The sequence below is a fragment of the Bolinopsis microptera genome, chromosome 6 (genome assembly GCF_026151205.1).
Source record: "Bolinopsis microptera isolate Bmic1 chromosome 6, MBARI_Bmic_1.0, whole genome shotgun sequence".
Lineage (NCBI taxonomy): Eukaryota > Metazoa > Ctenophora > Tentaculata > Lobata > Bolinopsidae > Bolinopsis > Bolinopsis microptera.
Window position 1 is genome coordinate 5,988,959 of NC_087077.1, and position 25,540 is coordinate 6,014,498.

A 25,540-nucleotide genomic window follows, 5' to 3' on the forward strand; every position below is an offset into this window, starting at 1 on the left:
TTTCTTGTGATTATGTTCAGACCCCCTGACTCTATTCTTTGGAACTGCTGATAAACCTAGTAATGCTCAACCATGTGGAGCAGAGGACTTTTACTGCATAACATGACTCCTCATCGGCTGATATGACTTGGATGAGAAATTAGAATGAGTATTTTAGCTTTTACAATAAATTACTAGCAGAACAGATTGAAAAATTGTATTTAATAGGCTCAACCAGAGAGGAGCAGAATGGAATGATAGATTGATAACACAACTATTTGTAAGGATCAGTGTTGTTATATTAGGATAAAGGAGGAATGATATCATCAATACTTAAGAAGCTGTTGATGTATGTAGTACTGTGTCCTTTAAAGAGAAATATGCCACCATAGAAAAAGACAATATGCTCAACCGTGAGGAGCAACAGGCTTTTCTACGGTAAAAAGAGTCTCCATGATGGTCGATCTGTAGCCAATTTGTACGTAATGCAATTTAAAGTTGACTGATATACTTTAAATACTTTTCTTACCATGATTGGGCCATGATTGATGTTCCAGAACTGTTCAGCCAGAGTGGAGCAGAGCTAGAAATGACATGTCATGTACGGGATTCCTCAACTGCCTAACATTTGATGAAGATCTCTCTTGCATGCGGCTGTAGAATGAAGTAGTGAGCTTCGAAAATCTAATACAACAGAAATCATCTCTGCTCCACACAGGTTGAGCACTGAATAGTTCCCGTGAAGTAAGTTTATTGACCAATATTATAACATATTTTCTCTAGAATGAATAAAAATAATATCCCATGAAGCACTTAAAAGTTGTCTCGATTGATCAAAAGGAAGACCTCTTTTTGCTCCACATGGTTGAGATAGGCTGTTCTCAACTAAAGAGTCTGCATCAACGGTGAAAATATAGATACAGGAGTCAAGATGTAAATCACAGAAGTCACTTTATCTCAACCCAGAAAGAATTTAAAAGTTGGCAAATTTTTAACCATTTTGGGCTCCACAGGGTTGAGAGAAGTGTACTGAATATAAATATCCGTTTCAGTACTCAAAATAGAGTTAGTAAGAGTTACCAAGCTAAAAAAATCTTACAGATCTAAACAAAAGCATTATGAAAAGCTAATAAATTAAAAATTTACAAATTTCTACATTGCCAAAACCTCGCTCCACGTCGGTTGAGACATGGTGTGTTATCGCAAATAGTCAAAAACTCTTGAGAGGGGTTTCAGCTAAAAAGTTCATAGAGTTTCAACCAAAAACTTGACTGTTTAGCGTATGATTTTTGGTCTTGAAAATTGCCTAACTTTCAAGCTACTGCTCCACACAGGCTGAGCATTAAAAGTTGTCTCAACCGGGGCTTTCTGTGTAGATGGGACCTTTTTCTGAGAGTCTCAACCTGTTTTGACTGCCAGATTCAGTTACCAACAAGATTGCAAAAAGTTTTAAAATGTCACTTTGAAGCACTGATATGCTCCACATTGGCTGAGTAACACATATAGATTACATGTTAAAGTGTCCAGTGAACATTTGTTTCCATCTGGGTGAAATATTAACAAAGGGTGAACACCAGGTGGCATGCTAGCTCACTAAATAGCTCAACCGGTCAAATTGTACCAATTTTGGCAGTCAAATTTGGGCAAAGCAAACTTTACAATGACCTTAAATAGAAATGTGAATATATTAAAATTTAAAACTTTCAAAACGGAGGCTTATAAATATTTTTTTACAATCATAATATAATTTTTTTTTAAATTGAATTTTCAAATTTTAAAAAAAATTATATTATGATTGTAAAATAAAGGATAAAATTTTAAATTTGTTTCACTAAAATTTGTTTCACTTCTAACCATCTTATAATTTTTTAGTAAAAAAAGTTGATGGAAAAAATTTGAAGCACAAGTATAACTTTGCCGTTGTGGTACATACGAAAGCAAATAGCAACAGTGCCTCTTTGCCCCGTCAACTATCAGTCCATCAGTCTATCTGCAGTATGACTGGTATGCAAAAATTATCCTAAATTGCTTTCCTTTAGCTTTGTAAAGATTTCCAATAATAATGTATAAAATTAGCATCAAATTGATAACTTGGTTTTATTGATAACTGGATAGCAATAAAGCTGAAATTGTTGACTACGATAAATTTGATGTTGATGTGAATAAAAAAACAGTTTCATCCACATTTAGCTATTCCAATTTTGACAGTTCCGGCGGCATACCTCTAATTCTACTGGTGTCTGATTCTTTTTATTTCAATACCAATTATTATGTGCATGTGAAAATAATGTTTGAAATCTTTTTCTTAGAATGTGGAAATTATGAATTCCAGTGACGAATTCACAAGTCCCATTGCAACCTCGACTGTTTGGAAAAAGAAGAAACCTCCAGGCTGGAATCAAGAACCCAACACAACCTTCCAAGAACATCATGAACAATCTGTGGCAGGGTTTGTTTTCTTAAATGATAAATAATAAATTTAATAAACGGGGTTTTAAACACAATCCGGATTTTACACTAATCGACACTTATATTTTATTCTCAGTAGTGTGAAAAGAACTATTTAGGGGTCGTTCACATATATTATGTAATCAATATTTTAGCAATTTTTACCCCCCTCCCCCCTCCATAATCAACCGTAATCAAGACCCAACCCCCCCCCCCCCCTCCTGACAGCAATATTACGTAATCATGGCCTGACTTTTGACTTTTTTCCCTGGAAACACTTTTCTTTACGTTTGATGCTACCCTGATTAGGAACCGACCGGATTGGGGTTTTGGCTGCCGGACCGGATTCAGCCGGATTTGGATCTCAAATCCGGCAAGCCGGATTTTGCCGGACCGGAACCGGTGGTTTCAGAGTGAAATAAAAGGCAGCCGGATTTTGCCGGTTTTTGCCGGATGTTGCCGGAAAATTTCCTTCCTTTCCACGCCTAATCTTCATCGAGCACTTCTTGCAGCTTGCATAAGGGATCCCATTTTCTTCTGAGTAGATCAACCAGACGGACGATGTTTTAGATTTACTACTACTCGACTCGACTTAGGGCGGCTTCAACGTCCGAACAGATATAGTTTTTTTACAAATCTTCCTATCTACTACTAGACATTGCTTAAACAAGCAGTACGTAGCAGACACAATGTAACACGAGTAGACACGAGTCACGACACTAGACGAGTAATACTCAGAAATGATATCTAATTGGCATATGCTGCCAGACCCCTGATTGAGCGCGTTTGTGCGAATTCCCTTTTTTTCATGCAAGTCTGAGTATCATTGGGTCACGTGACTTACAACCAGAGGTGCTTAATAAGGTTGTTCGCAAGCAGGCACTGTCTAGTACACTACTAATCACCGTCTGGCGTCTAGAGCTGAGTCACATGATTGCGGTAATGAGCTGATTGATTGATTGATTGAGGAGCACTACCCAGAGGCATTACTCGGCACTAACGCCTTAAAATCTTTAATTACAATCAAATATAAATATATGCACACAATGCAATGTATAAAATATGAATAATGTATAAAATATGATTACGCTATTAGCAAATTTGAATAGTACTACTATTAAGAATTTCTAAATAACTCTTATCTCTTGACATAAATTTAGAACAGCGACACAGGGTCTGAAGAATGCGCGGTGATATTTTTGTTTTGTAAATGACAGTGAAATTGCGCGGTAGCGATAGCATTGTAGAAAATGCTCGAAGATAGTCATATTTCGTTATGAGGTTAAAGTTTTGTTGCTCGTTATTATCAACGTATGTTGTACCAAATTATTTAAATTTCTAAAAGTACGAAATTTGAGTTGTTCCAGTCCTTGTCATCCGGGTTAAGTGCTTGTGCAGTAAGCACATGCTTGCTGACTGTAGACTTGAATGAATTTAGGAATTTGTCTTGTAGGCAAGTCGTGACATATTTTATGTCCTTGTTAATAATGTTGACTGTTTTGTTATATAACTTAGGCCCAATGTAAGAAATGCTCTTGTCTGAATTACATAAACGGTTAAATGGTACTGCAAAGAACTCAGGTTCTCTTCTAGGTGCGTTTAAGTTTGAAACAGTGAACATTCTTATAATATTTGGTGGTGCAGTGTTAGAATAAACTTTGTGCATTAAGCATAATATACATTTAGCTATCACGTTCGGTAAAGCTAATACTTCTAGTTTATTGAAAATTTCCTTTGTGTGTGAAGGTGTACTGTTCAGATCTTTGTCATAAAAATAGCGGTGGTATTGGTTATCTGCAGCGCGAATGCCCTTTTTCTGGGCCGAGAAGACTCTTTTAACGGAGTTTAGCGATCTTGTTCCCCAAACTGTGCAGCAGTAGTACAAGTGAGACTGAACAAAGCTGTTGTATATCAACTTGAGTGCTTTGTTAGGTACAGAGCCTTTGAGTTTGTAGAGTATGCCCGCATTTCTAGATACTTTAGTGGCTAAATGTCTAATGTGGTGGGCCCAATTTAGCTTGGTATCAATGATCACGCCAAGAAACCTTTCGTGATCACTTTGCTTTAATCGTTCACCTCCCATGTAAATTTCTATATCCTCAGTTTTCTTATTTGTAAAGATCATATATTTAGTTTTGCTAGCATTTAATTTAAGCCCGTTATTAGTAGCCCAATCAATTATCAAAGTCAGAATCTCATTCACCATTGCATTAAGTTGTTCAAATGTATCTGTACTTATTATTAGGTTTGCGTCGTCAGCGAAATAAATATGTTTAGCTAAATTACTAATCTGAGGAAGGTCGTTGATGTAAATTATGAACAGAATTGGTCCGAGAATGGAGCCCTGTGGTACTCCGTAGTTAAGTTTGAGGTGAGAGGACTTGCAGTTGTTGACGCTCACGTATTGCTCTCTATCGGTAAGATATGAGTGAAACCAAGATAAAGCCAATCCCCGAACTCCATAGTGCTCAAGTTTTCTCAGAAGAATACTGCTGTCAACCATGTCGAAGGCCTTGCTGTAGTCCAATAGAAGCAGTGCTGTGACCTGCTTTTTTTCTAGTGCCCTGTGGATATGGTTTTGGGCTTCTAGTAAAGCATGTTCACAGCTATGTCCAGCTCGAAATCCGTATTGAGAGTCAAATAGGATTTTCTCTGTCTTTAAGTGATCTAATAGTCGCGCTTGCATAATTTTTTCAAAGATTTTTGAGAAACACGAAAGTAGTGAGATTGGTCGATAGTTTGAAACTTCAGCACGTGACCCACCTTTGTGAAGTGGAATTACTTTCGCGATTTTCAATTTATGTGGAAACTTCCCCTGATGTAGAGACGCAGAGACTAGGCAGCTAAGCACTGGCGCAAGTATATTGCTCACTTTTTTCAGGGGAAGTATACTCATATCAGAAGTCGACTTAATCTTCAGACCCTTAACTATTTCAATTATTTCTGATGCGGACGAGTCTTCGAGATTCATGCTCCGCTGGCATTTGCTATCTTGAGTTTCTGTTACGATAGTCCGGCCCTCGGAGCATACGAGACCATTTTCTCTCTTAAGAGTCTCAGCTATATTGCAGAAATAGTCATTGAAGCTATTCGCAATTTGCTGAGAATCTGTTATCTCGCTCCCATTATAGTTAATTTTGTTTATCTTGATTTTGCCTTTTTTCTTTCTGTTTAACAAGTTATTAACCATTTGCCATTGTTTTCTGCTGTCGCTAGAATATTTTGTAAAGTATGCGTTGTAATATTTGTTTTTGGCCTTATCCACGTGTTTATTCACAAATTTCTTCATTTTCTTGTACCTAATATCATTTTCAGTGGTCGGGTTTGTGACAAAATCTTCATAAAATTTATTTTTGCGATCACATGCGCACCGTAACCATTCTTGGATCCACGGCTTTGTGTTTTTACGGCGGCCTGGTTTACTCTTTTTTGCCTTCATTGGGAAATTTCGGTCGTATAGTTCACTATATTTTTTCTCGAAAGCCTCAAATTTTTCATCTGCAGAATCATAGTTATTAACCAAGTTCCAGTCTACGGCAGAAATGTCGTTCTCGAACTTTTTGATGCTGTCATCGTTTATTACTCGAGAAGATGTATCTTCTTGAAGTTTACAACTGAGCCTATTCTGATCAACCATAATTGTGACAAAAGTTGCCAAGTGGTCAGAGATTGATTCAGAAATTACTCCCGATTTTGTAACAGCGTGGCAATTATTGACGAAAATATGGTCAATGATAGTCGCACTGTGATCTGTGACTCTAGTTGGTCTTGATATCACAGGAGCGAATCCGTGCTCTGCTAAAGTGTCCACATACTTAGTAACAGAGTCTATTCTCCCGTAATCTAGTAGGTCTATGTTAGTATCACCGGCCAGTATGATATTTTTGTTTCGATGTCTTGCTAAGTTACGGAGGAAAATTTTCAATTGTTCAAGGAAACCATTCAAGTCCCCACTTGGAGAGCGATATATATTACAGATTAACGCGTTTTTGTGCCCTTTCAAGGTAAGTTCTGCAACCAAGAATTCTCCTATCTTAGGATTATCGTGGCAACATAGAGCGCTCTTAACGTTTATGTCAGATAATTCACATAGTTTTTTGTTAACATATATGACTAATCCTCCACCACGATTTGACGCTCTAGCGGGAGTCTGAACATACGGTGGATAGAAACCGTCTAGTTCGAGCTCCTCTCCCTGAAAAGGCAAACATTCCGTGTTACAATTTGTTTCATTGAAGCAGAGAACGTCGTATTTTGTGTATTGATCTATATTCTCCCGAAATTCTTCAATTTTCCCACTGAGTGACCTAACGTTTAGCGAGAAAACTTTCAATTCATACTCCTTCGTATTTTTGATCGCGTTCGCGGTATAATATTTGCAGTTATTTAGAAGACTAGACGTTGTTTCCCATGGATTCAAATCAGCATCAGTATCATCATGATCACCTATTTGATTTGATAGGTGGTCGCGATTAAAGGGGTTAAACCTAATAGTGTTACTGAAATTTATCATGTGAAGCTGTCTAATGGAGACATCGTATGCTGGGAAAATTTTTCTCAAGCATTCTTTGCAGCCTGTTGAGCCAGCAGAACATCTTGTGTGGGATAGGTTGTCACAGTAGCAACATTTGGTCATTTGTCTTATATTCCCAATTTTTGTGCAAGTGTGACATTTTTCTCGTTTATTGGAGACTTGGATTTGTATAGGCCGTGATGGTGATAGAGGCATGACGGCACCCACTGGAAGAATTTCTGAAATGCAGCTGTAGCAAGACCATTCTCCAGTAAGTTCAGTTATGTCGCTAGGTGTTAGGTGAGCACATTTTGGGTGATATGTCGTATAACAAATACTACAAGTGATGCTTACCTTGTGTGAGACTAGGCGCTTTGCACAGGCCTTACAGCTATTTTTACTACTTCGGATAACTACCATTTTTTAGCTGTAAATGATACTCTTGTTTAAATGTAGATATAGGTTTGCTACTTAATATAATATAATAAAGTACACGGAAAACAGTCACTGAAAGTATCTACTCCAGATGAGTGAGCCAAGAAAATGGGGCCAGGGAAGAGTGAGAAAACGTGCGAGGTTTTGTGAACACTCTGTCCGGGTCCCTAACTTCAGCTTCTAACTAGAGAAATCAATTCAGTGAAGTGTTGTTCTGTGGGAATAAGTTTAAAAAGTTAATTGAAGTATGTGAAATGTGAATGTGACTTGTATTCTGTATTTGTAACTTGTAAGTGTATGTACTTAGTGGTCTGATTACGTGGTTCAACTTAGTAAAGATAAGATTTCGATTAGCCGTAAGCTGGTGCAGATAAGACATGGTTCGTATACTGTACGATTCTTAGTAGATTAATAATTTTGTCCAAATTTTCGTTATAGTATGTTTGCCGATTGTATTGCTGTTCTAAGGTCTGCCCAATGAAGAAACATACTCCCGTCTTAGCGGCCAGTGTTTTCGAATTAAGTAGCTGCGCCCCATAAATTCTTTGACACAGGTAGCAAGAGAGCGAGCTATCTCTCTCTTGGACATGACTGTTAGGTGGATTCCGTTTCCACCAGGATCTACAATGACCTCTCTTCTCTGGTATAAAACAGTACAAATATGGTGCGAGTCAAAGAACCATAGCTTGGACACTCTATTGCTTAGTTCAAAAATAAAGCTGTTAAAATGCTTAACTTCCTCATTAAGCCACGAGAAACGTGTGAGAACTAAAGAATTAAATATAAAAGTCGTGTTAGGATATTTCTCAATTAGATAATCAATATTTCTCTTAAAATCACATGAAAGGGAGTGGTGGTGGTGGTCATAGCGAGATAAATCGTTTATACCAGAAGAAATTATGACAATTTTAGAGCCAGAAATATATTGTTCGTGATCTAAAATTTTGGATAACTGGTACATTTCGCGTTTGATGCAGTGTACGTTAGGAGGGTCAAAAGGGACATCTCTGAGAAGCGAGTCCGTCAAGAATAATAGACGCTCCTTAGGTTGAGACTGCTCAGTAACCGTAGGCTTATGAATCGGTTCGTGGATCCTCGGGATTTTTTTGCGATGGGGGGTATTCTGAGAGAGGCGTCTGAACGTAAGCGATATTCTGCAGTCCTGAGTTTCTGGTTGTGGCAATATACCATGCTCCCAGAAATTCTGTGATTCACGTGTCATCACATACACACATCCATGGTCAAGTTTGTGGATCTGTTGTTTGACCGGACCGACTTTGCTACGAAATACTAGGTCTCTAGAGGCCCCAAGACTGAGTGTAATGATGTCACCAGTGACCTCATTTTCATCATCACTGTGGAAGGGTATGTGGCACTTGCCGTTTTCATATTTGGTGATTAGACAAGTTACCTGCTCCTTATTAAACGTAGGGTCATCTAATGCATTCGAAATGTTTGTAAAAATGTGGTCAATAACGGAGTTCTGAGGATAGTTTCTGGAATGATGCACGGTCGACCCATAGCGGTAATCTGTTGCTCCAAAGTACTGTACGGATCGGGATGCGATTCTGCGGAAGTTCATGCTCTTGCAGATGTCCATCCAATTAATGTCATTAAAGTTCACACTTAGATTACATACCGGAGTAGGTAGAGCTGCGGAGGGTGGGCTAATCACTAACTGTTGTGGGGCTGGAGCAGAAGGGAGTGCGCTGTTTCCGATGCAGTCTGCGGTTGTTCTCCGAACTTCTGTCTTGTAGTCCTCTAGTGTTGTTTCTGCCTTCTCCAGCAAACCGGAAAAATGGTTCATTAATGAATCTATTTTGGCAACATCTACCGTAAACGAATTGATAAAGTTAGCATTTTTACAATCGTTCTCCAGTTTTTGTTTCAATAGAACTTTACGTTTTGAAACCTTAGTGTTGGATTTAATCCCTAAATCAATTCCCAGTGAATTGTTGTAGGAGATTTCGTGCGCCATGTGCTCATCCTTAACGTGCTCGAACAGATCGAGGCATAGTTTAGGTGACAGGGTAGGAAGCCACTGTCCAAATGTTATGTCTGTTTGAGTACTTATAACGCACATACCGGGTGTGGTAGGGGGTGCCAGGCAGTGTTCTGTAGAGGTAGTGGTATGGGCACCACTACCTGGCAGCCCGGAGTCCGAAGAGATGAAGTCCATATTAGGAGTTGGTTGGATGTTCATGTGTTGTAAATTTGAGTGTAAGGCAGTCTTATCAGCACCAGCCCACAATCTATCGGCGGCTTATCAAACTATACTAGCGAGTTAAAAGCATGCGTAATACATAAAACTATTTGATGAATTAAGTAGCTACCCAGACCCTGAACACGTGACCTTAACATTTCGTATTTCATAATCAGAAGATTAAATACTGCCAATTTTGCGATTATAGCCGGGGGCTAGCCCAGGGAGGTGGCCCAAAATATTTTCCGGTTTTTTCTAAGTCCGCACCTACCATGCCACTCGATACACTATTCTGTATTCTGGACTCAAGGTTTCCCCCGGTAATGCAATCTCGGAAGGCAGGCCTCCCCTTTGCAACACGAGCTCGGAAGCGGGAGCTCTCGATACAGGAGGTACGTCTCGAGAACGACTCGGACCGAAAACTTCTAAGTTAAAATTTTTCGAAGTTTTTCTGAAAACCACTTTTTTCCACGATTCAGGCTACCCTGTTCATTATTAGCCGAAAATATTTTTCCGGTTTTTCGAAGTCCCCACCTACCCCTCGATACACAATTCTGGACTCGAGGTTTCCCCTGGTAATGTGATCACGGAAGGCAGGCCTCCCCTTGGCAACACGAGCTCGGAAGCGGGAGCTCTCGATACAGGAGGTACGTCTCGAGAACGACTCGGACCGAAAACTTCTAAGTTAAAATTTTTCGAAGTTTTTCTGAAAACCACTTTTTTCCACGATTCAGGCTACCCTGTTCATTATTAGCCGAAAATATTTTTTCGGTTTTTCGAAGTCCCCACCTACCCCTCGATACACAATTCTGGACTCGATGTTTCCCCTGGTAATGTGATCACGGAAGGCAAGCCTCCCCTTTGCAACACGAGCTCGGAAGCGGGAGCTCTCGATACAGGAGGTACGTCTCGACAACGACTCGGACCGAAAACTTCTAAGTTAAAATTTTTCGAAGTTTTTCTGAAAACCACTTTTTTCCACAATTCAGGCTACCCTGTTCATTATTAGCCGAAAATATTTTTTTGATTTTTTTTTGGTAAAAAAAAACTGAAATCCGGCAAATTTTTTTCCAGCCGGAGCCGGAACCGGAACCGGATTTTGAAGCCGGATATCCGGCCGGAACCGGATTCAGCCGGATTTCCGGTCGGTTCCTAACCCTGATCATGAGCCGGAATTATTGTTATTATGTATAATATATATATCCGGCCAAGCACCTTTCAAACTACTTACTTTAGCAGCCGGATTAGATAGGGGGCCAACGGCATAAAATTGAGAATTTAAAATAAACAGAACCCAATTTTTTACAAAATTTACTAGTAAACGGACGAAATAATTTAAATAAAATATTCATCTAGAATCTAAATATCATTTCGAACACCTAAAAGATAATTGTTTGCCTTTTTATCGTATTTCGACCTTCAACAATTTTACAGATCGAACACAAGCTTGTATAAATTTTGTAAAATATTGTGTTTTTCAAATATAATAATATCATAATTTTGGTACTAAACGTTTTGCCTTTCCAAGCTAAAAACAATCCAGTAAAGATGTTTCCAAAGTTTATTAAGTTTTAAATTTCGTGCATATCACTACTATTTCCAGAACATTGGACGACAAGGAAAATGTTGACACAAACAGCAATGTGATAGTTTCTAGTGAAACAACTTTGAACTTGTGGAAGTACATTGTTCCTCCCCATCCTGGCGAGCTTGAAGAGGACAGCTTCATTGTCGATAACATGGTATGCATTCAAGGAATTTTAACATCATTTGGATTAGTTGTTCTTCTTACATGTATAATTATTAAGGGTAGTTGGTAGTCTTATGAATTGAAGGCTCAGTTTAACAACCAATGATACATTTTGCAGGCGTATAACCTAGATGGAAGCACACCAAATGATGTAGATCAAAGAGAATTCTCTGAAAAGATGGCTGAAGATCTGGCCAGCCTAAATATACTGGCTAAGGAATTGAATGTTGAGGCATCTATTACAGAAAATTCAGAATTCCCTCAAAGAATATGCGAACAATTTTCACCTATACCTGGATACATTGTTACAGAAAATAATGTCATAATGCGAAGACATTCGTCAACAAACTGCCAAAAAATGGTTGCAAATGCAGATAAGGAAGATGCAGATGGTATCAGGAAAATGTTAAGTGCACCTCCTTCAATGACTATCATGGATGAACCAAAACAAGCACATAACGACCTGGATGCAGAGGTGGCTGCATTGACCTCAAAAAATGCTGTCGATTTCTTTGATTACATAGAGGTCGAGGAAGATCTCGTTAATGAATCGTTTTCTAAATACTTTCTTCAAGAGGATATCATAACATCTCAAGATATACCCAATATTAACAAGGAAACAGAAGATAAGATTGATCAAATGGCCCTTCAAATGAGCAAGCCTATGGATCAATTGTTGGGATCCGATCGCGATAGTCCCATTGATAATGTTTTGTTGCAAGGTCATGGTTCAAAAAATGCATATGAATTAGAGTTCGATACTAAAAACAGTGCTCGTTACTCCCTTGGATCTCTGAACACTGTAACTTATATTGATCCAGAGAATTCTATGACTACTGAAGCTCTCCAAACTCCTGGGCATGTTGACGAAACCGAGTTTGATGTACCTAGTGACGAGGAGTCATATGATGAAGATGAGGAACTAGAAGACAATATGCCTTCTGAGCTTAAATTGAAAGAACAGATAAAATAGCATTAATGAAGATAACTCGAGTTCAGAGAAGTTTGATTATGTGTCAAGTGAAGAGGAGTTAGACACTGGCAATGTTAATTTGGAAACTGATTGTGTGTCAAGTGATGAAAACAATTTGAGCACAGTGAACTGTGATGACGGAAATATGGCTCCAGATACTGACCATGGTGAAGTTGAGAGACATCCATCATTCAATAATAGTCTTGAAATTATGCACCATCATTCGATTCTCGACAGGATACTTAAAGATGACTTTGCCCCTCGAAACAAATTGTCATCTCTCCCAGCTATACCCTAGAGCAACCTTGTGCTGTGGGTATAACAAAGAAATTTCCTGTTATGATAGAAAACAAAACTGATCTATGGGTCCAGTGCAGTATATCAGTTGATGAAGTCGGAAAGATGAATGGCTTTAGTTCCCAAAACCGTCTGATAATTCCCCCCCTTGCAAAGGAGAGTTTGCCCGTATGCCTGTCTGCTAAACAAGACGGTCTGTGTCTGGGGACCGTGGAGGTGACTGTAAATTCTGTGATAAGTGGCATGTTACATGAACAACACCATAGCTGCAAAATAACTGCCATTGCTGAGCTACCTGGCCTCAGCATGCTTCCCAAACAAATACAATTCAACATCCAAGTAGAAAACAAAGAGGCGTCGTACGAGCTTAAAAATGCTTCAGACTATGAACTGCCTTTGAAAGTTGTGCTTCATTCTGAAGGCCTGGATGAAGTCTTCTCGCTTTCCGATCCTATGTCAAAGTACCCTACTGCTGTCTTTGCACTTATCCTACCGCCTCACCAGCTATTTGTTGGGCACATCGAGTTCTGCCCTTACGAACAATACAGCGTTTGTGAAGGTAATTAGTGGGGTTAGTGGGGATAAGTAGGATTAGTGGGGTTAGTGGGATTAGTGGGGTTAGTGGGATTAGTGGGGTGAGTGGAATTAGTGGGATTAGTGGGGTTGGTGGAGTTGGTGGGGTTGGTGGGGTTAGTGGGGTTAGTGGGGTTAGTGGGATTAGTGGGGTTAGTGGGATTAGTGGGGATAAGTAGGATTAGTGGGGTTAGTGGAATTAGTGGGATTAGTGGGGGTTAGTGCGGTAAGTGGGGATAAGTAGGATTAGTGGGATTAGTGGGATTAGTAGGATTAGTGGGATTAGTGGGATTAGTGGGGTTAGTGGGATTAGTGGGAGTAGTGGGCTTAGTGGGCTTAGTGGGATTAGTGGGATTAGTGGGATTAGTGGGATTAGTGGGATTAGTGGGGTTAGTGGGGTTAGTGGGATTAGGATATTGAATTATGCAGCTAAACTGAATGAAAAAGGAAAGTTATATATATATATAATGTATCATAAAGGTGATATTATGTTACGTAAAAATTAAGGGTGAAATGTGCAATTGCTATCTCGCTGGGTATCAAGTGTTGTATTACACACAGCATATTACACAAAATGACTTACATCCCTATTTCATGAACTATACATATATATTATATCATATCATGACTCTCCTCACTTTACAGCCAGTTTGAGAGTGTACGTGGATAGTCCTAACGGCGCACTGCTAGCAGAGACTGATGTTTTGGGAACAGTTGGTCATTATAAAGTGAGGATACCCACAGACAAACACTCTCTTTCTTTCCATTCCAGCCCAGGGGACCCACTCACCACTGACATCACCTTAATTAACACAGGTATAAATATTACAATTTTAAGGTTTGAAACTTCAAATCTTTCTTCATCATGCCGAGTATGTAACTTGTATGATGAAGACTCATCTCTTATAAACTATACCCTTCATTAACTTAATCGCTCATGGACGACTTAATAGTTATGTAATCGAAGCTGTGCAGTATGAATTCAGTTTATAAGATGTGTATGTAACGATGTAACTCTGCAGGCAACATGGCCACCACAATTACTCTCGATGTGACGCGCCCCTTTTCTGTATCTCCTCCTTTTATTGGCTCCTTGGTTCCGGGAGAGGAGGCTACCTGCCAGGTGAGCACTAGTGGGGTTAGTGGGAGAGGAGGCTACCTGCCAGGTGAGCAGTAGTGGGGTTAGTGGGAGAGGAGGCTACCTGCCAGGTGAGCACTAGTGGGGTTAGTGGGAGATGAGGCTACCTGCCAGGTGAGTACTAGTGGGGTTAGTGGGAGAGGAGGCTACCTGCCAGGTGAGTACTAGTGGGGTTAGTGGGAGAGGAGGCTACCTGCCAGGTGAGCACTAGTGGGGTTAGTGGGAGATGAGGCTACCTGCCAGGTGAGCACTAGTGGGGTTAGTGGGAGAGGAGGCTACCTGCCAGGTGAGCACTAGTGGGGTTAGTGGGAGAGGAGGCTACCTGCCAGGTGAGCACTAGTGGGGTTAGTGGGAGAGGAGGCTACCTGCCAGGTGAGCACTAGTGGGGTTAGTGGGAGAGGAGGCTACCTGCCAGGTGAGCACTAGTGGGGTTAGTGGGAGAGGAGGCTACCTGCCAGGTGAGCAGTAGTGGGGTTAGTGGGAGAGGAGGCTACCTGCCAGGTGAGCACTAGTGGGGTTAGTGGGAGAGGAGGCTACCTGCCAGGTGAGCACTAGTGGGGTTAGTGGGAGAGGAGGCTACCTGCCAGGTGAGCACTAGTGGGGTTAGTGGGAGAGGAGGCTACCTGCCAGGTGAGCACTAGTGGGGTTAGTGGGAGAGGAGGCTACCTGCCAGGTGAGCACTAGTGGGGTTAGTGGGAGAGGAGGCTACCTGCCAGGTGAGCACTAGTGAGGTTAGTGGGAGAGGAGGCTACCTGCCAGGTGAGCACTAGTGGGGTTAGTGGGAGAGGAGGCTACCTGCCAGGTGAGCACTAGTGGGGTTAGTGGGAGAGGAGGCTACCTGCCAGGTGAGCACTAGTGGGGTTAGTGGAAGAGGAGGCTACCTGACAGGTGAGCACTAGTGGGGTTAGTGGGAGAGGAGGCTACCTGCCAGGTGAGCACTAGTGGGGTTAGTGGGAGAGGAGGCTACCTGCCAGGTGAGCACTAGTGGGGTTAGTGGGAGATGAGGCTACCTGCCAGGTGAGCTGTAGTGGGGTTAGTGGGAGAGGAGGCTACCTGCCAGGTGAGCACTAGTGGGGTTAGTGGGAGAGGAGGCTACCTGCCAGGTGAGCACTAGTGGGGTTAGTGGGAGAGGAGGCTACCTGCCAGGTGAGCACTAGTGGGGTTAGTGGGAGAGGAGGCTACCTGCCAGGTGAGCACTAGTGGGGTTAGTGGGAGAGGAGGCTACCTGCCAGGTGAGCACTAGTGGGGTTAGTGGGAGAGGAGGCTACCTGCCAGGTGAGCACTAGTGGGGTTAGTGGGAGAGGAGGCTACCTGCCAGGTGAGCACTAGTGGGGTTAGTGGGAGAGGAGGCTACCTGCCAGGTGAGCAGTAGTGGGGTTAGTGGGAGAGGAGGCTACCTGCCAGGTGAGCACTAGTGAGGTTAGTGGGAGAGTAGGCTACCTGCCAGGTGAGCACTAGTGAGGTTAGTGGGAGAGGAGGCTACCTGCCAGGTGAGCACTAGTGAGGTTAGTGGGAGAGGAGGCTACCTGCCAGGTGAGCTGTAGTGGGGTTAGTGGGAGAGGAGGCTACCTGCCAGGTGAGCTGTAGTGGGGTTAGTGGGAGAGGAGGCTACCTGCCAGGTGAGCTGTAGTGGGGTTAGTGGGAGAGGAGGCTACCCGCCAGGTGAGCTGTAGTGGGGTTAATGGGAGAGGAGGCTACCTGCCGGGTGAGCACTAGTGGGGTTAGTGGGAGAGGAGGCTACCTGCCAGGTGAGCAGTAGTGGGGTTAGTGGGAGAGGAGGCTACCTGCCAGGTGAGCACTAGTGGGGTTAGTGGGAGAGGAGGCTACCTGCCAGGTGAGCAGTAGTGGGGTTAGTGGGAGAGGAGGCTACCTGCCAGGTGAGCAGTAGTGGGGTTAGTGGGAGAGGAGGCTACGCCAGGTGAGCACTAGTGGGGTTAGTGGGAGAGGAGGCTACCTGCCAGGTGAGCATTCCGGGAGAGGAGGCTACCTGCCAGGTGAGCACTCTCCACAACACAATAAACTCTCGTCACTTATTCTCAGTTTGAGATGTTGGAATAACTACAACATGGGATAACATGGTCACATTTACTACTTTCTTTTTATATTTCTCCTTTTTCTTTTTTGAGAGAGGCTGGATGGCTCCCCACTGTAACACATCTAAATTGTCAGGTGTCCTATTTCCCAGTGGTAACGGAGCACGTGACTGGGCTGCTCACCCTCAGTCTGGAGGCAGATTCTGTTGTTTACCAGGTATCAAGCCTTAAAAAATAATATTTTATTTCTTAGTAATGGACAAATTTTCAACAAAGTGCTTAAATTTGTGTTTCACTGTGAGCACTAGTTAGTGGGAGGCTACCTGTCAGGTTCCTAAATCCACAGACTGTCTGCATAACTCGGCCAATTTCAGCCTCTTATGTTTTGTCGATAACTCGGATAATAAGCTTTTTTTGGAGATCAACTATAATAAATTTTATACAATTTTGGCCACTGAAAATGTTGTGCAAACCAATAAATAGCTGAAGGCACTTTGCGTCTTGGAAACTTATTAGGACTGTAACTATAAAATGAATATGTGATAAGTGCGCTATAGGAACCGACCTAATATTCGACTGAGTCCGCTTCCAGCCCGATATATTATGGACACGTTCATTGAAATTTGAGGATATTGGTAAATTTAAAAAATAGCGTTTTCAACGATAGTGGCTTAATTTTAGCATCTAATAATCTAGCAAGTTCAGAAGTTTTTATAGTGTGACAATGTTAGCATCTCACTGCTGGCCGAATTTAAGCGATATCTTATCATCTGATAAAGATATCATTATGTGACAAAGTTTACCTAGAGGATGAGACGATTATCCTAACCATGGAGGGTTTTTATAGTTTTATAGTGCGACAAATTTTACCTCATCGTGTCATTTAATAGGGCTACTAACAATGAACGTGTGCATATATAATTATACAGTACTTCTCGATTCCTGATTGTTGATTTAGCTATTTAGGAACGTTTATTCAAAATGTTTTGCACTACACAACTACAAGGTACCGATCGAAGGACGGAGCACAAAGAACAAATCAAACGTTGCAAATACCACGTGTCCCTATTCGCTGCTGACCAGTAAAAGTATTGTTAACTTTGGGGGATCTGAGATTGGTTAGTCAAATTAACAGTCTCTACTCTCTTTTACAGAATAGATTCCGCGATCAGTTCAACTTGTACAAATAATGAATTCTAGTTTTCATAACACGCTTCGACGATACAACATACCCCAAAAAGATGAATACAGTAACCCCGATTTACCACGGAGTTTGGGGAAAGGAAACATCAGCGGTAAATCGGATTTCGCGGTAAATCGGGGTTTTGTTTGTTTACATTATGCATGTTAAGCCCTATTTGGGGGAAATGAGATGGCTGCGGTATATCGAGGTTGCAGTAAATCGGGGCGCGGTAAACACTTATACTATGCACCTTATAAATCTAATTATATAACTACCAGCCTATCATACTAAATTCATAAGAGACCCACTATGTTGCACACTTACAGTCATGTTATGGAAACATAGAGGTAGCCTAGTTCATAATTATTAAATTAGAATTATTAAACTAATTAAAATTGACCAGGCAGACAGAAGGAAGACACTATAGTGCTACAGAACGATTCACCCACTGAGTTAATGTGTCTGGTGCTGAGAGTGATCAGTCCTAGCCGCTCATTCTACATCCTCAACGACAACTCCATAACGTTTACACATTTCTCGTTTATTTTTATAATAGTGGATTAGTTGGTATGTTTGTAATATATATTTAAACGTAACTTTTGAATATTTAACATCACGTACTATCTGATTTGCAGGTTAAGCTGTGATATGGTGTTACCAGCAGGGACCTCTCAGACGCTCAAGTTGGGTTACACACCACTACACAGCCAACAGCATGTGGGCGAGTTGCTCGTTAAAACCAAGAAGAATAACCTTTCCTTTAATATTTCTCTATCTGGGCACGGTGGTCTTAGTAAGGTACAGTCCCTAATTGTTATGATTTTACGTTATGATGCAACCTCAGGTGGTAATCCTAAACTAAATAAACATGATATAACTCTAACTCCTGCAGATAACTATGATGCAACCTCAGGTGGTAATCCTAAACTAACTAAACATGATATAACTGTAACTCCTGCAGATAACTATGATGTAACCTCAGGTGGTAATCCTAAACTAACTAAACATGATATAACTCTAACTCCTGCAGATAACTATGATGTAACCTCAGGTGTCAATCCTAAACTAACTAAACATGATATAACTCTAACTCCTGCAGATAACTATGATGTAACCTCAGGTGGTAATCCTAAACTAACTAAACATGATATAACTCTAACTCCTGCAGATAACTATGATGTAACCTCAGGTGGTAATCCTAAACTAACTAAACATGATATAACTCTAACTCCTGTAGATAACTATGATGTAACCTCAGGTGGTAATCCTAAACTAACTAAACATGATATAACTCTAACTCCTGCAGATAACTATGATGTAACCTCAGGTGGTAATCCTAAACTAACTAAACATGATATAACTCTAACTCCTGCAGATAACTATGATGTAACCTCAGGTGTCAATCCTAAACTAACTAAACATGATATAACTCTAACTCCTGCAGATAACTATGATTTAACCTCAGGTGGTAATCCTAAACGCACAACAGAGCTCCTCCCGTCTCTGGGTAGACATGGGAGACATCTGCCCAAACACTCGCAACACCGCGCGTATCACCCTTAACAACACCGGCTCCAGGGCAGCCTTCGTATCAGGAGTTCTAGAAGACGAGGAGGGGTACCCCTTACCCTCCACTCTGGCCTGGATCAACCCCACCACTTTTGTGATCCCAGATAACACTACACGTGAATTGTACGTGATCTACGAGGCAGGGGCTGATAAAGAGGCGGGAGTGAGCAGGATAGCTCTCCTCAAGTTGTACTGTGGTGACGAGATCTCCAGGAGGAGGTTCTGCAACGTTCTCAACATTCTTGACAGGTATTTTACTTTTACAAAATTAAGTTACCTAAGGTTTATCGGGAGGGGGGGTGGACTGATTTGTTAACAAGGGTCGAATGTGTCCATCATAAATCATAATAATGCTCTATGCTTCAGGCCGGTGGAAGATCAGGACCTCCCGTTTGACCCTGCTGTGGAGTACCTGACACCAGGTGAAATGAAGAGAGAGGGTGAGCTGAAAGTACCTCATCTCATGCAGGCCGATATGGCCTTGGAGAGAAAGCTCTTCGGAAGTGGACTATATCAACTCTTTATCAGGTTAGCTAATTTGGTTACGCCTGGGGGCAAAATGGAAGAATTTACCTGCTTACAAGTATATCCATCTGTTCCTACATCCCTCCTGTTCCTACATCCCTCCTGTTCCTACATCCCTCCTGTTCCTACATCCCTCCTGTTCCTACATCTTTCCTGTACCTACATCCCTCCCGTTCCTACATCCCTCCTGTTCCTACATATCTCCTGTTCCTACATCCCTCCTGTTCCTACATCCCTCCTGTTCCTACATTCCTCCTGTTGCTACATCCCGCCTATTCCTACATCACTCCTGTTCCTACATCCCTCCCGTTCCTACATCCCTCCTGTTTTTACATCCCTCATGTTCCTACATCCTCCTGTTCCTACATCTTTCCTGTACCTACATCCCTCCCGTTCCTACATCCCTCCTGTTCCTACATATCTCCTGTTCCTACATCCCGCCCTCCTGTTCCTACATCCCTCCTGTTCCTACATCCCTCCTGTTGCTACATCCCTCCTATTCCTACATCACTCCTGTTCCTACATCCCTCCCGTTCCTACATCCCTCCTGTTTTTACATCCCTCATGTTCCTACATCCCTCCTGTACCTACATCCTTCCCGTTCCTACATCCCTCCTGTTCCTACATCCCTTCCGTTCCTACATCCCTCCTGTTCCTACATCCCTCCTGTTCCTACATCCCCCTGTTCCTATATCCCTTCTGTTCCTACATCCCTCCTGTTCCTACATCGCTCCTGTTCCTACATCCCTCCTGCTCCTACATCCCTCCTGTTCCTACATCCCTCCTGTTCCTACATCTATCCTGTTCCTACATCCCTCCTGTTCCTACATCCCTCATGTTCCTTCATCCCTCCTGTTCCTACATCCCTCCTGTTCCTACATCCAGGGGTGTAGGAAGCGGGGGGCAGGGGGGGGGGGGGGCATCGCCCCCCCCCCCCCCATGAAATCTGGCCAAGGGGCCAAAAAGGGCCAACTTTTTAATTTAGGTTTCTACAAAGTCAAAAATTTTCAAAGTTTTCTTGGAAACTACTTTTGTTCATGTTTCATGCTTCCCTGATCATTATGAGCCAAAAATATTTTTTTCGGTTTTCGAAGTTCAATATACGATTTTGGACTCGAGGGTTCCCCTTTGTAATGCGATCTCGGAAGGCAGGCCTCCCCTTCGCAATCCGAGCTCGGAAGCGGGAGCTCTGCTTTCAGAGGTACGTATCGAGAATGACTCGGACCGAAATTTTTAAGTCAAAATTTTTCTGGAAATTACTTTTTTTCATGTTTCATGCTACCCTGATCATTCTGCGCCGAAAATATTTTTTTCGGTTTTCGAAGTCCGCACCTACCCTTCGATATACTATTTTGGACTCGAGGGTGCCCCTTTGTAATGCGATCTCGGAAGGCAATGCAGGCCTACCCTTCGCAATGCGAGCTCGGAAGCGGAAGCTCTGCTTTCAGAGGTACGTATCGAGAGACGAGAATGACTCTGACCGAAAATTTTCTAAGTCAAAATTTTTCAAAGTTTTCCTGGAAATTACTTTTGTTCATGTTTCATGCTACCCTGATCATTCTGAGCCGAAAATATTTTTTCGGTTTTTTGAAGTCCGTTCCTACAATCGGAAGGTTGTGGATGTGATACTGAATGGTTTCATGTACTATTACTAATTAGTTAGTTAGTAGTTAGATAGTAGGAGACGGAAGCTTTCTAAGCTTTCCGTAGTGCCCCCAACCTGCTATTACTAATTATAGAAAACGTGATATTTGGCCCACAGATTTGAAGGAAAATACGCGAATTTGGTCCTCAGATTTAAAGGAAAATGCGCAATTTGACGCGGAGAACTGAAAAATCGCGATTTGTTGTGAGGCCAGGATTTAAAAATCGCGATTTGTCGCGGCCCGGCAAAGGTGAAAAATTGCGATACCGCACATGCTGCAATTTCATTTTGTCCTTACCCTCGAAATTCAGGCTTTGGCGCTTCGCGCCAAAGCCTGAATTTCGAGGGTAAGGACAAAATGAAATATTTAGAATTTGGCCCCCTCCATGAAGAAAATCATTCCTACACCCCTGCCTACATCCCTCCTGTTCCTACATCCCTCCCACTCCCGTTCCTACATCCCTCCTGTTCCTACATCTCTTTGTTCCTACATTTCTCTGTTCCTTTAGCTGTGGACACCTTGTACGTTTTTAAAAAATGATAAAAGTTTGTTATTTATAACTTAGAATAATGATAATTTAAATTTGTTCAGAAAAAAAAGGTAAATTGAATTTTATACATCCTAACACGTGATGAACCTTATATATAATATATTATAGTGTGATGGGAAGAAAGGGCGGTCCACCAGCTCGCAGATCGCTGGTTACCTTGACCAGACAAGAAGTTTCGGCCAGATCAGGCAGCTCTGATAGTACTATCTCAGCTGGTAACCTATCACAGGGTGCTACACCCCGGATTAGCCTGACTAATCCTAAAGCCAAGGTTAGGGACCTTTATTAGTTAATACTCTTCTAGACAATTAGTTAATACTCCGCTAGAGTACTAGGAAGGTTAGGGATCTTACTACTTTACTAGAGAACGGAATAAGGTTAGAGACCTTAGGAGAGGGAGAGACCTTAGGAGAGGGATAGACCTTAGGAGAGGGAGAGGGAGAGGGAGAGGGAGAGGGAGAGGGAGAGGGAGAGGGAGAGGGAGAGGGAGAGGGAGAGGGAGAGGGAGAGGGAGAGGGAGAGGGAGAGGGAGAGGGAGAGGGAGAGGGAGAGGGAGAGGGAGAGGGAGAGGGAGAGGGAGAGGGAGAGGGAGAGGGAGAGGGAGAGGGAGAGGGAGAGGGAGAGGGAGAGGGAGAGGGAGAGGGAGAGGGAGAGGGAGAGGGAGAGGGAGAGGGAGAGGGAGAGGGAGAGGGAGAGGGAGAGGGAGAGGGAGAGGGAGAGGGAGAGGGAGAGGGAGAGGGAGAGGGAGAGGGAGAGGGAGAGGGAGAGGGAGAGGGAGAGGGAGAGGGAGAGGGAGAGGGAGAGGGAGAGGGAGAGGGAGAGGGAGAGGGAGAGGGAGAGGGAGAGGGAGAGGGAGAGGGAGAGGGAGAGGGAGAGGGAGAGGGAGAGGGAGAGGGAGAGGGAGAGGGAGAGGGAGAGGGAGAGGGAGAGGGAGAGGGAGAGGGAGAGGGAGAGGGAGAGAAAGAGGGAGTCAATTCGTTCCTCGGAGGAGGTTTCAGGTTGAAGTGCCCTGTTCTTTGAGTTGCTCAGTGCTCTCAAGACAGTGCAATTAGTTTATAATTTCACTGTTTTTCGAGCAGCTAACAACACAGTCCGTGCGATTATAAACTAATCGCACTGATTATAACACCAGAAGCGTGGAGTTATATAATACGAATATAAATGCATGTATAATATGATTTCACCAGTTATTGCACTCGGCTGCGCCTCGTGAAATAACTGCAATAATCGAACTCGTGCAATTAATAGTGTAATTGCATTATACGCAGTTAAATTAGCGTATATACTACTATAGTTATAGTACTATACTATAGATATTATATAATATACACTAGTGTATAGTCTATTTATCTATGATCACCGTCCACTGGTATTTTCAGTCCTCCAAAGAAGAAAACAAAGAAACATGTTGGAGTTTTAGCGTTGATGAATTGAATTTCAGTAAACCAACCGTCTTCCACGTGGTTAACGAGAGTACCAAGTAAGATAGATATTAGATATATTAACCACTCATTTTACACCCCCTCTTCATGTTTCTAGCAGTGGTCAACGCTGTATATTAAATACAGCTCTTTGATGTTAAGGATCATGTTTGGTCCAAGTTGGTTGTCAGTAATGCGAGTTACTAGTCTGTTTAAAAGATATTTTATATTGAGATAATGCACCATTACAGATCGCTATTGTATGATGTTTCTTATGAAGGGACCCTGTACGATGTGACACCGAAAGCAGGTTGCATTCCACCGTCTGGGTGCACAGAGATCAGCGTCCGACCACGTGTTTCTTCTTCACCCTTCTTATCAACACTTCTTGTCACTGCTGGAGGAATTGAGAAGACTCTAAAACTATCTTACACCCCTGCTCAGTCTGAAAATGTTCGATTGAAGTGTCCTTTAAGTACATCTGGTAATACTGACAAACCTCTGTCAGTCCCAGCTAAGGTCAGTTTCCAAACAATCCCTATTAATACAAGCTGCTCTGCCTTGTTCGAGTTTAACAACACGCAGACTGAAGTTTTACAGTGGCGGCTCTCCTCCATTGCTCCAGCTTACCGCAAGGTGGACAGTTCGGACCCCATCAGAGTTCCATATTCTGCTTTCTGTGTAGACATGGTGAGCGGAGTGACACCTGCAGGTTGTCGGGAGTGTATACCCATCACCTTCTATCCTAAACATACCGGACACTTCAGTCAGTGCTGGAATTTTGTTTGCTTTAAAGGCTCTATCAAGAGTCTAAAGCACAGCCAAAGAGTGATATTAGAGGGAAGTGCTACAGCATCTACAATACGCACAGTCGATAATCGTCCCAAAGATAAAGTCTTCATCAGAATAAAAATCCTCGAATTCTCCGCTGGCATCAATGGTTGTCAATCTCTCTCATTTAAAGTGGGTAACCCTCTGAAGGTAGCCAGTAAAGTGAGACTGTCCGTTCTTCTTCCTCCCTTTTATTTGAAGTATAAAGAAGTCCTTGTCGAGGCAGGACACTCTGCACGCATTCCTATCAAATACAAACCCACTATTTTTGGTGAGTTTAAAGAATTTCTGAAGATCGATACTGACCATGGAGTCCTCACACTTGAACTTCAGGGAACTGTTACAAACCGTAAAAGTAAATAAATTTGACACTGAGCTATCGACATCGGGATGGTTCTCTTTAAATATTATAATATCTTGTATTACTAAAATATTATGATGCTGAACTAATATTTGAACACTGAGGCTAATTGCGCTGTGCACTTACGTTCAAGTAATGTTTAATAATGGTAGTAGTAACAATAAAGCAATAATGGTGTGAAGTGCTCGATGAAAAGTTGGCCAAATTCTGACGCGAAAGCACACAGCGTTTTAGGTAGAAATTATAACAAAATAATTTTATTGAATATTTTGAAATTTGTACGAAGTTTACATAACTTAGTTGTGTTATTATATATTTGTTGTTATATACGTAATAAGTATCGCATGTGTGAATATCACTAAGCATAGCCAGTTCTATGTACATTTTATATTATGTTCTGGCAGGGAATGTTTTTAACGCACTTTTAATCTGCATTTTTATGTGACGGAATGATTTTATACTTTATAGTTATAGCAACCACAATATTTAATTATTATCCAGGGTGTCCCAACAAATAACAACCAAGTTTTTGTTAATCACCTCAGATTTAATCTAACGACTAATACACTACTAACAACAGTACACTACTAACAGCAGTACACTACTAACAGCAGTACACTACTAACAGCAGTACACTACTAACAGCAGTACACTACTAACAGCAGAACACTACTAACAGCAGTACATAAAAATGAGAGATATCAGTAAATTTGTAAAATAGCGTCACAAGGCTGTCACACCACAGAATAAACTTTAAGTCTGATTTTTTTTCGGACTCCGGAGGTTACACGCTATAGCCTCTGTAAATTATAAATGGCGTTCTTAAACCGTTAAAAAAATTTAATCTCTTGGTTGCTTATTTTGGACACACTGTATTTGTGTATTTATGAAGCATTTTTACCATATTATTTGAGATTTATATATTGTTTAACATAGTAGTATAGTATTTAATGGCTCCACTACCTACTTATATAATAATATGTTGTAATTAATAAGATGTGCTATAGTTTTAAATTACACTCGTGTCCAAATATATCGTGGTGTTTCCTTGCAAGGGGGGGGGGGGGGGGGGGGGGGGGGGGTCGTAGATTCCTCTACAGGGTCATCGAATA

At 41.8% G+C, this 25,540-nt stretch overlaps 1 protein-coding gene across 1 annotated transcript; it reads left to right on the forward strand.

Moving 5' to 3' along the window:
* The first annotated feature begins 2,286 nt into the window (after window positions 1–2,286).
* LOC134816866 (centrosomal protein of 192 kDa-like) lies at window positions 2,287–25,456 on the forward strand. The gene is made up of 14 exons (XM_063825867.1): window positions 2,287–2,428; window positions 11,182–11,320; window positions 11,447–13,157; window positions 13,817–13,987; window positions 14,194–14,294; window positions 16,479–16,559; window positions 17,349–17,460; window positions 17,929–18,049; window positions 18,161–18,323; window positions 18,991–19,343; window positions 19,461–19,622; window positions 21,924–22,086; window positions 23,195–23,295; window positions 23,488–25,456. The coding sequence occupies exons 3-14, from the start codon at window positions 12,641–12,643 to the stop codon at window positions 24,428–24,430; spliced, it is 2,988 nt and encodes a 995-aa protein (XP_063681937.1). The 5' UTR covers window positions 2,287–2,428; window positions 11,182–11,320; window positions 11,447–12,640; the 3' UTR covers window positions 24,431–25,456.
* The last annotated feature ends 84 nt before the right edge of the window (window positions 25,457–25,540 follow it).